Source organism: Agelaius phoeniceus, chromosome 5 (genome assembly GCF_051311805.1).
Source record: "Agelaius phoeniceus isolate bAgePho1 chromosome 5, bAgePho1.hap1, whole genome shotgun sequence".
In the NCBI taxonomy this organism is placed as follows: Eukaryota; Metazoa; Chordata; class Aves; order Passeriformes; family Icteridae; genus Agelaius; species Agelaius phoeniceus.
The window spans coordinates 8440320-8455645 of record NC_135269.1 but is presented as its reverse complement, the minus strand read 5'-3'; the positions used below and the strand labels follow the sequence as shown (position 1 = coordinate 8455645).

Sequence of the window (15326 nt, the reverse complement as noted above, 5' to 3'; positions counted from 1 at the left end):
GCTGTGGCTCCAGAAGTCTGGGAAGCCCCAGGAGCTCAGTGGGATAAGACATCAGTTCAGAAGGGGCTGCCATTACCCTTGGGAATTTGGTTATGCTGGAGCAGCCATGGTTGGTGGTTGAGTTGCCTGGTGCTGGCTGGCAGACTGCCCCCTCTTGTGCAGTCAGGATGACCTGTCAGGCAGCTATTGCTGCACTTTATTGGCAGGGTGTGTGGCTGAATCAACAGCAGGAATAGGAAGAATGGCGTTCCTGAAGAGCACTGGAGCAGCTGACAGCACTGGTGTGTCCAACATTTGTCTTCCACCAGCTCACAAACTATGTCTGAAACAGATATGACAATACTGGGTCATTATTGCAGGCATAACCCGAGCCCCAGTAGAGAGACACATTCATAATGCAAGGTTCTCTGGTAAAGAGGGGGATTTCAGAGTGTTCTGGCATCTATTCACTCCTGCAAGAGGAGATTTATCTCTCCTCTGAGCTGTGACTGCATCTGTTGCTGGTCTATAGCTGTCCTGATTCCTGAAGCCACACTTTGAAGAAGTCAGGTTTAACTGCACCCTGAAGAGAGGTGGGAATTGTAGCCCTGTAAATGAATAAATTCAAACCACACAGTCTGCACCATGGCTCTGGGCTGCACATTCAGCTAGTTGAAAAGACCACACTCCTCTCTGTTGCCCCATCTGGGACCCACCCTGCCTTTTGTGTACAAAAGGTTTCACCACGTGCTATTTTGCTATGCAGAAATATTCTTGTTTTCCTCCTGCTTGTGTTTTTGTTGCACTCCTTGCATTGGTTTTCCAATATTAATTCCCCTTAGTCACACTGGAGCTAGCCAGGTTTCTGATCTGTATTTTTTCCCTCTCCCCCAAGGGTTTGTGGAGAGCAGAGCAGGGAGAAGTACAGCCTTAAATGTAAAATAAATCAGAAGGCTGAATCAGCTTTCACAAGGTAAAAGCATTGTATAAAATAGATATTTTAGGCCATGATATGTAGGGGGTTGTTTCATAGGCTGGAGTTATCTTCAGGAATGAATCATCCCACTGTATATAAAACCCATCAAACTGCTGAGAAAAAGACTGCTTTTTGAAAAATACATTTCATCATATAATATTTACATTTGCTTTTACATTGTTATGGCCTTACTGACTACTTAGCAGCCAAGACTTTTGAATAGTTCTGTTTTGCTTCTTTTTTTGAAAGCTTAAAGAGATCCTGTAAGATTTGGGAGGACCAGGAGTTGACCTATTGTCTCTATTTGCCAAGTCAGTGTTAATTCCTTGTGCAGGATATTTTCATAAACGAATGCTCTGGTAAAGTCGCTTTGAAAGGAAAAAGGAAAAAAATAAAATGAAAATAGAAGTGGCTGGAGCCCAGCACCTGGCAGTACAAACACATGCAGCTCAGCAGAGGGTGAGCAGCCCCTTGGGGAAAAACCTCTGGGCACTCCAAGGTGATGAGTAACCCCTGCCACGGCCATGCCCTGGCAGCCACAAGCCATGAGTCAGCCCCCCTCTGCCAGATTAGAAGGGGGAGGTTGGTTTAAGTGTCCTTAGGCTTTAAAAAATAATAACACATGTGGGGTTTTCTTTTTTTTTGGCTCTCCTTTCTGATGTTTGGACCCTTGACTCTGCATTCTGCTCATGGTTTCCCGTTTCTCTCAAAATTACTTTTTCATTTTTTTGAACTGAAAGCTGAGGTTCTCATCTAATCACTTCACTCCAGGAGCTGGGGCTTTTCAAACAATAAATATCACAAGCCTGGCAAGGAGCTCTGAGAGCTTGTGTTGGTGATTGCTGCAATAACAACCTTGGATGTTTACGCAGGGTAGAAAATAGTGTAAAAACAAGCTTCAGTTTCAAGATATAAATCTTCCCCATTGTGAGAAATAGCTTCAGAGAGCTGTTTGTTTTAATTAATAGTTGCAGAATGGTGAATAACTGGGATAAAATAACTGGCCCAAACCTTCACCTAAATCCTTGAGGAAAAAAATAAAAAAAAACAAAACCAGACATTAAAAACGTCTTTTAAGATAAGAAACTTTCAGCTAGCTTGTGGCAAAACATCCTCAAGTAAGAACTTACAGCTGGACTCCTGAACTCAGGTTTAATGAAGTGTCCTGATTTTAAATCTGGCTGTTCATTTAAGATCCTATATATAGATTTAGGAAATCTAACTTAAGGCTTCATTTTGAAAAAGTATACCTTGGCCTCTTTTGCAAATGTATTTTTATATTCTCATATATATATATATATATGTATATAGAATTAGAGTGAAGTATGTTTCTCTAAAATTCCTGGCTTTAGGCCTTGACTTGGCCTAAGTGAAAAGAATATGTGAAGAGGTTTATGAAAAATAAATCTTTGCATTCATCCAGCACCTCTCACCTGAGCATCTCAAAGCACTTTACACCAAGGAAGAATCATGCCACTTCAGCCCTGCTCAACCCCAGAGGAATCTGCAGCATGGAGTGCTCTGGTGACTTGTCCCAGGTGGTCAGAGTGGGTTTTCTGACCTGCCCCAAGCTAAGGAGGGCAGTCAGTCTCCTCCTCTGCCCTTCCTCCCCACCATCCTCCTCCTGCTCCCACCCTCACTGCCAAAATCCAGCATAGTGGTCCCATGGGCTGCTGATCTGCTGCTGCTGCTGCTGCCCTCAGCACCTCCATTTCTCCACACATTTCTTGCATCCTGTCTCTCTAAACATTTTAGAAAAAGCAGCCCTGACCCCAGAGAGTTTACAGGATAAACAAATACAATTTTGTGTGTGGGTGAGAGAGACTCAAAGAACAGCCTTGTCTTGCCAGCACCCCCTGATCGCTCTGCTTACGTGCTTTGTGTCTTTCCCTCATTCTTTATCTTTTTTGTTTATTTAGAATATGCTCTCTTCAGGCTGGGGATGCTGCCTCCTTCTCTGCCTTTTCCACAGTGCAGCCCCAGAGCTGCTTGGAGCCCCTCACTGCTACCACAGTACAAACAATAATAAATAAAACCAGCACTGTGAAGAGATTATAATTAGAGCTGTGCTAAACTCAGCAGTTTTGGTTTGCATTGGTTCCTCCCTGCTGAGTCTACATTGTGTTTTGGATTTGTATGCAAAAAACCCAAAGCAAAACTTCCAAAGTGCCAAGTGTGGCCGGGTCTAGGCTCAAAATCATGCATATACCAGGGTGTTTTAAGAGGTTCCTCCTTGAAATTATAAATCTGCTCAGTCCAGGTTTACTGACAGGCTCCTGAACCTTTGCAAGCTTTGGGGGCCAGCAAAGTTTTTGGTTTTACTACAAAAGCCTCACTCAGCTCTGCCCAATGTCCCAAGTGCCACCCCATGCTGCCCTGTGGCTAGCAAGAGGATTTAATCTTCCCCAGCTGCCCAAGCAGATCCACTCCTGAGCACCACATCTGGCTTTCAAACAGTGTTTCAGATTGCCACATTCACTGGCCATGCCCAAGTGATGTGGGTAAACAGAGCCATGTCCAAAATCCCACTGTGACCCAGGGCACTGCCCTGAAACCACCCTGAGCTGAGTAATCCCTGTGAGTGCCTGGGGAGGGCCCTGGGAAAGGCACAGCATTTTGGCTGGCACCACAGATGGGCCAATCTTCACTATCAACCCCTTGTGCACAAGGGTCCTGCTCCCCTCTGCCTCTCCTGCCAGGGCTGGGCCTGGAGGTGAAGCCCCACAGGAGCTGTGATATCTCTGCAGCCAAGCAGCCCAAGGATGGGGCAGCGCTTACCTTCCCCACCTCTCTGATTCCGTGTGCTTTTGACATGTGCTAAGGTGCAAGTCTCTGAACTAAAGCTGGCAGGAGCTCCTACATCAAAAAGTCCCTTCCCAATCAAAATGTGCAGGATCTGCTGCTCTACAAGGAGTCATATTGATTTTGATGATTTTTTCAGGAATAATAAGCAAAAAACAAAGATTTGAATGGAGGTTTCTCAGTGTTTTCAAAATGAAAAGGGAAGGGATCATGTATTTCATAGCGATTTTTGTCTTCTGCAGATCATTAGCAAATAATAAAGGAAGAAAATTAGATTGCATGGTGGAGAAACTGTTTACTTGTACCCAGGCTTGGCACAGTCTGGGGGCTTGGAGAATTTTTTCTTAATCTTTTTGTAGGACATAAAATCCACATCCTTATTAACAGTAATTAAAACCTTAGCTCAAATTCCTAGAAGAAAAACCAAATTTTTGCCTTACCATGGATATTTCAGCTAACTGTGCTAGAGGTAAAGGGAAGAAGAGTGAAGAGCCCCATTTTTTTTTTTTTGATGGGGTGCACTGTGCCTCAGCTGGAGCACAGCATAAAACCTTCTTCTTCTTGGGGCTATTGTTTTTTTCCTCTGCTCCTGTGTAATCTGCAAGCAGTAAAATGGTCACTTCAGCATGGATAAAGAGACATCCATGGCCCTGGCATCCAGACTGGGGGCAAAAAGCCCCAGCCAATAACCCAGGCATTTTTAAATACAGATATGTAGATTATATTGATCCAGTAGATCAAAGTCACAGTTCACGGTGAATAAAAGTAAATCAAAGGTTGGACATGATGATCTTGAAGGTCTTTTCCCACCTCAAAGATTTGTACAATTCTATTATAAGTAGATCTGGCTACTTACTTATTGTAAGCAATGAAATCTGTGGAGTTCCCAGTAGTCACGAGTGTTACCTATTTTATTAATGAATTTTAGCTTATTCCTCTTTTATTAATGGATTTTAGCTTTCTGACCTGAAAAATATATGCTTTCCCTCATAGCAGAAAGTTGCATAAAGATTTCCATGGCTTCCCAGTTCTACCTCTAGAACCTCAACCAAGCCAGTAACCCAAAATCTTAATTAAACTTCAGCACTGGTTTAAATTGTTCTGCTAAATGCTGGGACAGTGAAATCTCACTGGGCCATTCTCATATTCCCACACCTCCATGTTCATGTTAATACACGTCCCTTTATATTATTGCTGTACTTTTTCTCTGCAATGATACATGAAAAAAGAAGAAACATGGAGGAGAAAAATTATATCTATATATAATATGGTATATAATGGTCTCCTCTGGCAGTATTCCCTGCAGGATAAGGCTGAAGAGCTGTAAAAGCGATAGCAGGCATAGCTGACTTTTTTTTCCCCCCTTAATTAACAGCACAGTGCCTTGCAACAGAAAATTGAGGCAGGTTTCTGCTGACTTAGCAAGTGCCTCATGAGGAAGAAATCTATCTGGCAATTATGGCTCTGTGTCTCCCGCCCTGTCTCCTGTTGTTTGTGTAAGACACCGGTGCTTCTGCCACGGGCTTCTTCACACAGCTGTCCTGTCACTGCCAGCTTTCATAGGTAATCCATCCAGCTCAGCAGAGTTCAAATAAGACACCTCCCTTTCTTTGCTTTAATTAATGCTTTATTTGAGTCTCCCCTGGGGATGTAGCCATGCTGATTTTTCAAAATTCTCGCTTATTTTTCAAGCACGCAAGAAATGGAAAACGGCCGCTGCTGAGATTCCGGGGTTTGGGAAATCTGCTTTGCTCAGTCTTCTGTTCTCAGTCAGTGTTTTAAACAGCCATGGACATCTCTGAACTACAGAAGATACTATGCAATAAATTCTCTAGCTTGGGAAGGAGAAAAAGACAAATCTGGCCAAATTCATTTGTCCCTGCAGCCTCTTCTGCTGTCCTGCACGCACAGTGCTGCAGCTACAGCCCATTCCTGCACTGGTTTGTGCTGTCACACCCCACACATTGCTCAGGCCCTTCCAGGTGCTGAGCAATCCCACATCAAGTCATGAACTGTTCCATGCTGTGTTGTTGTTTTTCCTGCACCATCCAAGCCCGTGGGTTTTGCTGATCTGGGATCAAATGCTGTGGCTTGGTGTGACTGAACAGACAGACAGACAGACAGACACCCTCAGCACCAGGGCACTGTGGCCCCAAATCTGGACAAGGCAGTCCAGAGTCCACCCACTTGCCATGACTTTTTCAAGAACTCATTAAAAATGCATGTGCTGTTAATAAACCAGCAAACCAGTAAAATCCATCAAATGACAGATAAAGCCAGACAGGCTAAAACCAAAGGGCTCAGCAAAGCACGTTGAGTCAGTCAGAATCAAGAACTGCTACACCCTCAATCAGCACTGCCTGATAATATTTCACTTGCTCTGGGTTTCTGTGTTTTAATGAGGAAACAATGGTGTTTTGTAATCCTGGCTATTTAAACATCTAACACCACCCTGTGCTTCTGCAGCTTCTCCCTCCAACCACGCTGTGAGCGTTGCGCAAGGTCCTGTGGCACCTTCAGAGGCTGTGACACTTGCAGTGAGTGTGCTGTGCCAAGACAACCCCAGGGACTTGTCCCATGCTCAGCAGAGAAGGAATGATGGCAGAAGTTTTCATTTGACCTGTTCAACAGCAGCTCATGCTGCAAAGGCCCAGCTCTCACTTCCCAAGACCTCCCCAAGTCAGCTTCTCCTGGGATTCATTTCACTGAAACAGGGCACAGCAAAATGAGGGCCCAGGACAGGCTCCCCAATGGCCAGGGCATGTTGTGAGCTTGTTTTTCTGACAGCAGCACAAATCTGCACACAGACCAGCCCTCAGTCTGGCTACAGGGTTTGGCTAAAATGGTGTAGGCTGAAAAGAGAGGCCCGGACAGTGGCCTCCCAGTGACAGCTTCTGATCCCCAGACCATCATCCTTTTGTTTCCTGGTCACCTTTTTCCTCCTGGCATGACCAGCACACCACATTTCCAACCTTGTTCTGCTGTGTCCATGTCAATCCTCAAAGAGCCAACACTAGGAAAGGCAAAGGTACCATCTTCTCTCATCCTTCCTCTGCCAACAGGGACCAATATTCTTTTGCCAGCACAACTTCCTTCCTTCCTACAGCCAACATTTCAGCCCCCACATTAGACTACTGCTACATTTTGTTTGTCTTTTCTTTTGTTCCAAGACTGAAACCTATCCAATTTCAAGTGATTTCGTGTCAGAAAGACAGGAAATGACAGATTATGTGATCCACATGGTTAACAAATATTGATAATGCTCATCCAAGAAGTGACTTGTGCTCAATGCACAGAGGCTGGCCTGGGGTCTAGACTGGATCTTGGGTTTCTGAGCTCCTGGTCAAGTCCTACAAGAGCTGCCTGGAACTTTTCTAGTACCTACATGTCTTGCTATCTAAATCTCCATCACCATTATGCCTGTGCTCCTCCCAATAACAACACTCCCTCTCTCTTTGCCTTTCTCTCCACCCTACAAGTAAAGATGGGCTGATAATCTCAAGCAGGGATATTTGTGTGTGTGTGTGTGTGTGTCTGTGTGTGTGAATGAAGAGCAGTTGTGCATCAACAGCTGTGATAAAGTGCATGAAAATTACCTTGGCACTCACAGTCCATCAGGTATGTCAGGTCAGCAGGGCTGGACTAAGGGAATTCTCCAACAGGGTTCAGTACCAGCAAGTTATTCTTGCAACTGAGCTGAAAAGAAAGAGCCCAAAGCGACCTCCCCCTGGCAGGAACTGGTGAACCCTATCTAGCCATGAGGCTGGTGTGGTTAGGTGTCATTCTCATGGAGGGGATTTATTTGAGCTGAAAAAAGCCATAGTGAAGGCTTGATACCATCTATTCAAGGGGTTAGGTGAGATGCAAACACCAAGTCCATCACACCCATCTAAAATGCTGAGTGAAAGGCTTAAGGTCACTCCTTTCTCAGTGCTCCTTTGGCACCACTAGAGTACTCAGTGCTGCTTTTTTCTTTTTATTGTTCCTCTCTGTCCAGTATTGTTTGGAGATTTAAAAATTAAATTAATCAGCGTCTTGGAGGATAAGTTACAAGGTGGCTTTATTGTGAAATTTAGTGTGACTCACAGAGGCTGCAGATCCACTTCTGAGGCCGGGCTGGCTGTGTTATTTTTGCCTGTTGTTTGTCTCCAGGCTGGCTTTGAGCAGGACCTGCAGCCACACAATGCAAGGAGCTGAGAAATGGCAGGGCAGTGCGTCATGCCGGGCGTGGCCGAGCAGCCATGTCACAGGGAGAGATGGCAAGATTACAGGGAGGATCTGAGCAGGATCCAGAGGAGGGTGAGGAACAAAACGTCCTGCAACGATAAAAATATCCATTTATGTCCATGGCCTGGGAGACAGAGAGTTCTGCAAAGTCCCATTCACCTGCTGGGGGGAACAAATTCCAAATGTCGGAAAGCACTGGCTGCAGACACAAAGACAGACAGGTGCACGTGCAAAGAGCTGAAATGTGACAATATCTCACAGGAGTCCAGCCCAGCTGGCAGCTGGGTGCTGCTGCTGTGGGAAGGTACCCTCGTGTCCACCCTCAGAGAGTGGCACCACTTGAATTTCTTGAGCCAGAAACAAGTACTTCTGGGAGCAGTAGAAATTATGCTGCCTGGTTTCCTGTGACTCTCTATTTTGTGGTTGATTATCTGAGGCTAATAAGGGGCAAGAGCTGAATAAAGCTTTTCCTGTGGTCAGGGCATCCTGTGTGGATTCTCTGGGGTCTAATAATACAGTTCACCTTCCTCTTCTGCCCTTCCTTCAAACAGGCACTAATTTGGATGTCTGTCTTCTGCACAAGTGCCAAACTTTCAGAAATCTGTATGAACTTTTTATCTGCAAGGATTTTCTGGCAAATGTGTCTGAAGTTGGCCAGCTTAATCCAAAGCTGCCATAGCAATATACACACAGATACATCATCAGCCAGATCTCATTTGTTTAGGAAGCGAGAATTCATTTTAAAAAAATAAATCACACCTTCCCCAAAGCAGTAACACATAATCTGAGTGCTGACCAGGCCTGCTTTAAAAAGCCAGGGCTCAACTTGTGATAGTTGCTTAGCAAAAGGCATCTTACACCAAAAACATCAACCACAGACACAGGTCTTACTGGGGAGCTCCATCAGTGCAGCTGTGGCATGGGAAATACAAAAATAAAATGCTCACTGAAAGGGTACAGGCAGGAAATACCCCAGGAGCACAGGGCAGGGGGACAGACTTTGTGCTTTCATTGAAACAGGAAAGGTAGATGGAAACCAAAATAAATGAAGCTATACTTAAAATAAAGATTACCATAGCCTAGGCCGACAGAGGTGGTAACACCTGACCTAAGAATGGGTGGGGATGTTTGGGAGAAAGGAAGGGAGGCCTGGAAAATGGTGGTGTTATCCAGATAAGTCCCATGGAATGAAAATAAACAGCTGATATCTGCTAAGGGGCGCACGGAATAAGTCAAATATGACAGTCTGGTGGTTCATATATTTTTATGTGTTCATGAAGAATTGGATCTGCCAGAACAGCATAGAAGTGAAGCTTATTTAGGTTCTACTCATGTAGCTGTTTACCTGACCTTTGAGGTTACTGCGAGAGCTGCTGGTGTGGAGCTGGTGTGTCTGTGCTGTTTGCACCCTCAGCAGAGCCCAGCAAGGGGAGCATAGCTCAGTGCTGGGCCTGGTGGTGCTGGCAGCTGTGGCTACAGGACACTGATGTCCCACTGTGAGGTGCTTCCCTGTGTCTGTCCCACCTGGCAGTGCTGCTTTTTTATCTACAGCATCGTTGTAGAATTGACGCCAATTCCAACTCCGTCACAACTCATCCCAAAACCAGCCAGGTCATGGGATCCTGTTCATGGGATCCTGCTCATCAAAGCCCTCCTGTTGTTTCAGAGACACAAGCTGCTAGTTCTCTGCTAATATGAATGCAAAGGTTTTTTCCAGCAGGATGTCATGATAGATGACAATTATTACTCCCCGGAGACCTGAGAAATGGTCGTGTAGCTCTATCTCTGGGCATATGTGTCTTTGAGTACTTAGGAGACTCCAAAAGCTTATCCTAAAGGTATAATCCTGCAAACTGTTGACCATTCTGGCTCCACTCCAGCAAAGCACTTAAATATTTGGTGAACTCAGGAAGACTCTTCACATGCTTCAAGCACATCCATAAGCACTTGGTTGGAGCGGGCTCAGAGTTTGCTCCAGAGCCACACCTTGCACAAGAGAAATCTCCCCAGGCTAATCCCAGCCTCTGTGCCTGCTGTGGCCATTGGCTTCCTCACAGCTACCAGCAGGCTAATGCAACACTGACATTGTCTGGCCTTGCTGAAGGGGAAAAAAGTTTCAGTGGATTCAGCATTCCACCTCAGTGCAATATCTCTAACAGGACAAGCAAGGTGAGAGGGAGGCAGTTTTGCAGGCAGTGCTGTAGACAAAAGATGTCCCTTCCCAGAATCAGCAGTCTCTGGGCAGCAATAAATCCACATGCTAAAAAATAAAGCAATTCCTAAAACAAACAATTCAGGCTTCGAAGTGTACAATAGGCAATTAGTTTGAATAATTGGGTGTAACTGTAGGCAGAGAGAAGCTACAAGACCAGATGTGCATATAAAGCTAAACACAGGATCTAATCAAATCAATCCACCATCTGGAATGAGAAGAAACCTCATGTGACAGATCTGGTCAATATGTGAAAATGGTACAAATTTCTGGATAACGAGCTTAAGCTAAATCAATATGTCACATGAGTCAGAAATGGGAGCATCCATAAAATGGATTGCACCAGTTCAACTAAATCACATCTGATTTTAATGCATTAATACCAAACTGGCCTTAGGTGACCTATCACAAATAACAAGCTGGGAGTGTCAGAATCACATACCTGCAGGTAGAAATAGTTCATGGCAGACTAAGGTTCATATGCACACTTCTGTTCCATACAAAATAAACCCTGCCTATCAAACCACTCTTTCCCAAGCAGTTGGTGTTAAAACCCTCCAGGCAGCTGTTTAAGTCAGAGCTGCAGAGAGAGGATCCTGATTCATTGGAGCTATCTCAGGAGCAGGAGCTGCAGCAAGGGCTGGAAACAGAGGAAATGGTAAAGCCAGGAGCACAGAGCTGGAGAGCACAGAGTTCTCCACTGCTAGAGAAGGGGTGTTCAGTGGGCTGAGCTCAGGCCTCTGGTGCTTTGGAGGCAGGGAGGGAGAGAGCACAGCCTCCAGGAGGTGACAGCAAATTTATGTAATCTGTGGGGTTAAGCTTTTCGTGCAAAGCTTCACTGCCTTAGCAACATGTGAGTGTGTTTGTGGGTTTGCAGATTTACTCCAGTGCTCCAGCAGACCATCCTCCCCTTCTGCTGCCTCTCTGGAAATAGTTCAAGTCAGTGTGTTGTGTGCACATAATTGCTACTGGCTTCCCCAGCCTCCATAAATCATATTAAAAAGATAGACAAAACCTAGGGGTGTCACCAAACCAACAAGGGGAGGGATTTTTCAGGCCTAAATTGACAGGAGTTGGGGGGGACCATGTGGCTACTCCGACTGTTTTCCACACAAGCATTTTGTTTATGGTCTGTGTGTGCAAAATATGTCAGAATAAAAAGCTCTCATGGGAGCTGTGGAATCTGTCCAGCATGTGGCAAACCCCCATTATGACCCAGCCCTCTTCAGCTGTCCTGCTGCCATGCCAGGGGTCTTTCTCCACAAGCCTTTTCTGCAGCAGGAGTCAACTGAAGTAAAAAGACGTATTTAAGCATCACCAGCTCTCACAGACAGAGGCTCAAAAGTATCCTCAAACAGCCCATGGGTATTGAAAGCCAATCTGGTGCTCAAGGTGAAGGGGAGGGACACCTTGAGCCCCATGGTCTGACTGACTTTGTGGCTTGCTGTGCCTTTTTGCTTTTTTTGCTTTTTTTCCTAACAGTCCTGCATGTCACCATGGAGTCCAGCCCCTTTTCAACGGGGGATGTTAGAATAAATACACATTTCAACACTCCTTCAGCTCACCTCACAGTCCCAATAACAACAGTGCAATATTTTAAACTGCTTTTGCAAGTCTCCTTTCTACAGGGCAGTTGAAAGGATATAAAAGCATTTTAACAATTTTATAGATCATCTCCGGAGCGCTATTGTGAGGTGGGAGAAGGGGAGTTTTGTTGCCATTTGCCCATGGACAGCTGCCAAGCTCACCTGTCTCCACTGAGCCAGTGAGGGCCATATCACATCTCTCTGGAAACTCTGCAGCCAGCTCTGGATGGCTTCTCACTTTACTTATCTGAAAAACACGTTGCTCTGTTTAACCCTTTCCCAGCGCTTGCCTGGGGGTGTTGCTCGAAACAGGCAACTTCTGTTTGGGCTTAGGGAAAGTCAGAGCTGTGAGGTGGATTTAGAGAAACCTGAAACCAGGACCCTCCTGTGGAAAAAACCTTCAGCCACATGAAAATTCCTCTAACCCTGCAATTCATCCTACTGACCTCAAGCCAAGTGTCCAGAGCTCTTCTTTTGCCTGGTCAGAGTTAACCAGCCTCCAGATCAGACCCTTCTTTAAAAACCTCCAATTCCACAAGGTGCTGACTACATCCTCCTATGGGCCACTTAATTTTTGCACTTAATTTCTGCTTCTAATCTCAAAAATTATCATTAAAACCTTCCCATGTATGATTGACACAGGAGAACTGTGCAGTTTTGTTTGCTGGCGTTCAGGAAATATTTACTGATCCTCATGTGGAAGGTGTGACAGAAGTGTAGTGTCACCTACTCCCCTGTGTAAGGATTTCCATCCCTACAAATGAATACTCTCCACCCTCCTCTTCTCCTGGAAAATGGAGTGCACAGAATTATTCCCTGTCACATTCTTTCACTGAGCTGGCAAAATACAGTGAAATCCAGCAGAGTTTAAATGATATGGAATATGCAGGCATAGCTTATCTAAGATAAAGCGTGCAGATCAAAATCAACAAAGCCTCACAAAAGAAAGCCCCAAAAGAGCTTTCATCTGCCTGATCCCATTTCCCTGCCTACACTTCTTTGTACCCTATTGCAATACATTAGTTCTGCTTTGGTTTCTGCTCTGCAGCAACATTTCTGCTTAAGAAAGATTCTGTTGAGTCATTACCAGCATCAGCCAAACAGGCTTTTCAAGAATGGAGGAGAAAATAAAGGCTGTGGTTTTCAAATTAATTCCATGCTGCTTAACCCTTAAACCACTAGTGACTTTCAGACTCTCAGCCAAGTCAATGCTGAGCAGAATTTGGGGCTGTTGTGCCTGAGACAGAGCAGTGTCAGTGCTTTTGTCAGTGACTGACCACTCAGGTAGTGCTGGCCATGCACCTGGAAGGCAGAAATTGTAGTGAAGGTCTCTGCTGTCCAACCCACATCCTGAACACTCCCTTCTTGCTTGTGAGCACTGCCTCAGATAACCCACACACCTAAACAGAGGCAGGGAGAAGGGCTTTCTTTACCAGAAGCTAGCAGTTGTAAATATAGAAATGGAAGAGAGACAAGCACGTCTCTCCCTCTAGGATGTAGCAGAGATTCTCTGCTCCTTCTTTCCCCAGTAGGTTGTATTTAGGAGAGAATAGTGGTTACCAAAGAGACAGAACTTGAATAAGCTCCTGGTACCTTGAGGTTTGAGGGGCCCACAGGGGAGCCAACACTTGGAGTGAGAAGAGACAGAAGAGGCAAAAGTGGATAAGGTGATTTTCCTTGCCTTGGCTTTTAAAGCAATCTCAGCCTGCTAAGCTTTCAGTCCCCACTGCCAATGGCCATTTCCAAAGTTATCTTTGCACAGAAAAAGGCTGGAATCCTTCTCTCCCTCTCATTCTCTCTGCCTCCCTTTTTAATGAAAGCTCAGTTTAGATCTGATATCACTCTAAAAGGTTTGCTATCAAAGTTTATTAGACCCACTGGGACAGATCACAGTTTGCAGAGGCTCATAGTTTCACGGCAGATAACTGTAAAGTGAACCATTCAATGTTCTTCAAAATGCTCCTTTTTCTTGGGCTCATCTATAACACAAAGCTGCACTGTGTTCAAGCATCATTAGAAGTGATCCCAGCTGATTACATGATGCTGGCCATAGTTCTGCCTTTGGAGCAAAGTCAAGCAGCCCCCAGCCTGTCCCACTGGGTGATGCTGAGGTGAGTGGGAGCCATTTGCAGTGAAGGCAAGCCCTCCCAGCACAAGGGGTGAATGCCAGCTATGTGCTCCTAAAAAAAAGATCAGAACTCTAAAAATCCTAGGAAGCATGAGTGCAGCTTCCCTTTAAAAATTCATATTTGCCTTTCCCTGCTTAATGATAATGATAATAATAATAACAGTTAGGAAAGACTCCTCTACTAGGGACTACAGATGAGAAATTTCAGCTAGAAAGCCAAGAAATGAGAGAAGGAATTAGCATGTCTTCCTATAGAGTGGCTGTTTCTTCTTTTTTTTTTTTAAATGAAGTCATTGGTGTTAATATGAGGTTTTTAGTAGGCTATCCTCCTAAAAGTGCATGGGAATAAACACCATATCTGGTAGGATCTCTGACTGCAACATGTATCACTGAGGCACCCATTTACAGTGTGAAGGGAGGGGAGGCTGTTCCATTTCCCAGGACAGTAATGGAAAGCATGATGTCCTACCAGCAAGGGTGGTGAGGGCTGGGAGAGGTACTGGGAAAAAAACATTCACAATAAACCAGCGAGTGAAGGAGAGTTTCAGGGCAGATGTTTGCAGGATGCATCATCATCAGCCCTGGGAAAAGGCTGAGAGACAAAATGTTTGAATGGAGTCCTCGGGCCAGCAGTGTCCTGTCCTTCTGCTGCCATTGTCCCTCTGACTTTGCAGTGTCATCTGCTCCAGAGCAGCAGGCTGGACAAAACTCAGGGAGGGGGTGGCTCTCAGATGCCCATGCTCCCTGCCAGGCTTTTTCCTTGCTTTTGGCCTGGGAATGCCTCTCACCAGCAGCATTTGCAGCCATCTGACAGCTCTTCTGCTCTCTGATTCCCTAACAGGTCATGCAGATGGACCAGAAGCTGGATGACATCCTGAGCACACTCCAGGCTCAGCTGGGCGAGCAGGCACAGATGCCAGGGGCAGCCACCCCACCTGTCAGACATCCCCAGACGCCCACAGAGTCCCCCCAGTGACCCAGGAAATGTGAAAGCCAGGGGACAGCCACACGGGACCCTCCTGCTCTTCCACCTCTGGGTATCTCTCAGCCTTGGTGTCCTCATCTGTGTCATGGGTGAAATGGAATATTCTGCAGTAGTAGATTAATGAGGAAAAAAATACCAGGAAAAAAAAAAAAAAGAGAAGAAACAGCAAGAAGCCAGTCACGACCTTAGGAGAGCACACATAAGTTCTGCACCTGTTTTATTTTATTTTAGCTGAACTCTGCCAGCCAGCAGCAGCCCAGCTCCCATCCCCCAGCCCCACTCGGGCTGAGCACACAGGCACAGGGCACGCTGTCAAGGGAAGCATCCCAGCCAGGGTTAGGATGACCCATTTGTGGGCACAGGAGGGGAAAAGAACTGTTCTTTTGGCATTTAATCACTAAGTTTAATGCTCACAGCATGCCCGAAAGGGG

General features: G+C 45.5%; 1 protein-coding gene across 1 annotated transcript in view; it reads left to right on the top strand.

Annotated features, from left to right (window-relative positions):
- The window catches only part of LOC129119948 (potassium voltage-gated channel subfamily KQT member 1-like), a 409925-nt gene extending 394864 nt beyond the window's left edge, over positions 1–15061 (top strand). Inside the window, exon 17 of the mRNA XM_054632193.2 lies at positions 14752–15061. Coding sequence (XP_054488168.2) covers positions 14752–14886 — 135 coding nt within the window. The 3' untranslated portion in view covers positions 14887–15061. The remainder of the gene's footprint in view (positions 1–14751) is intronic.
- The last annotated feature ends 265 nt before the right edge of the window (positions 15062–15326 follow it).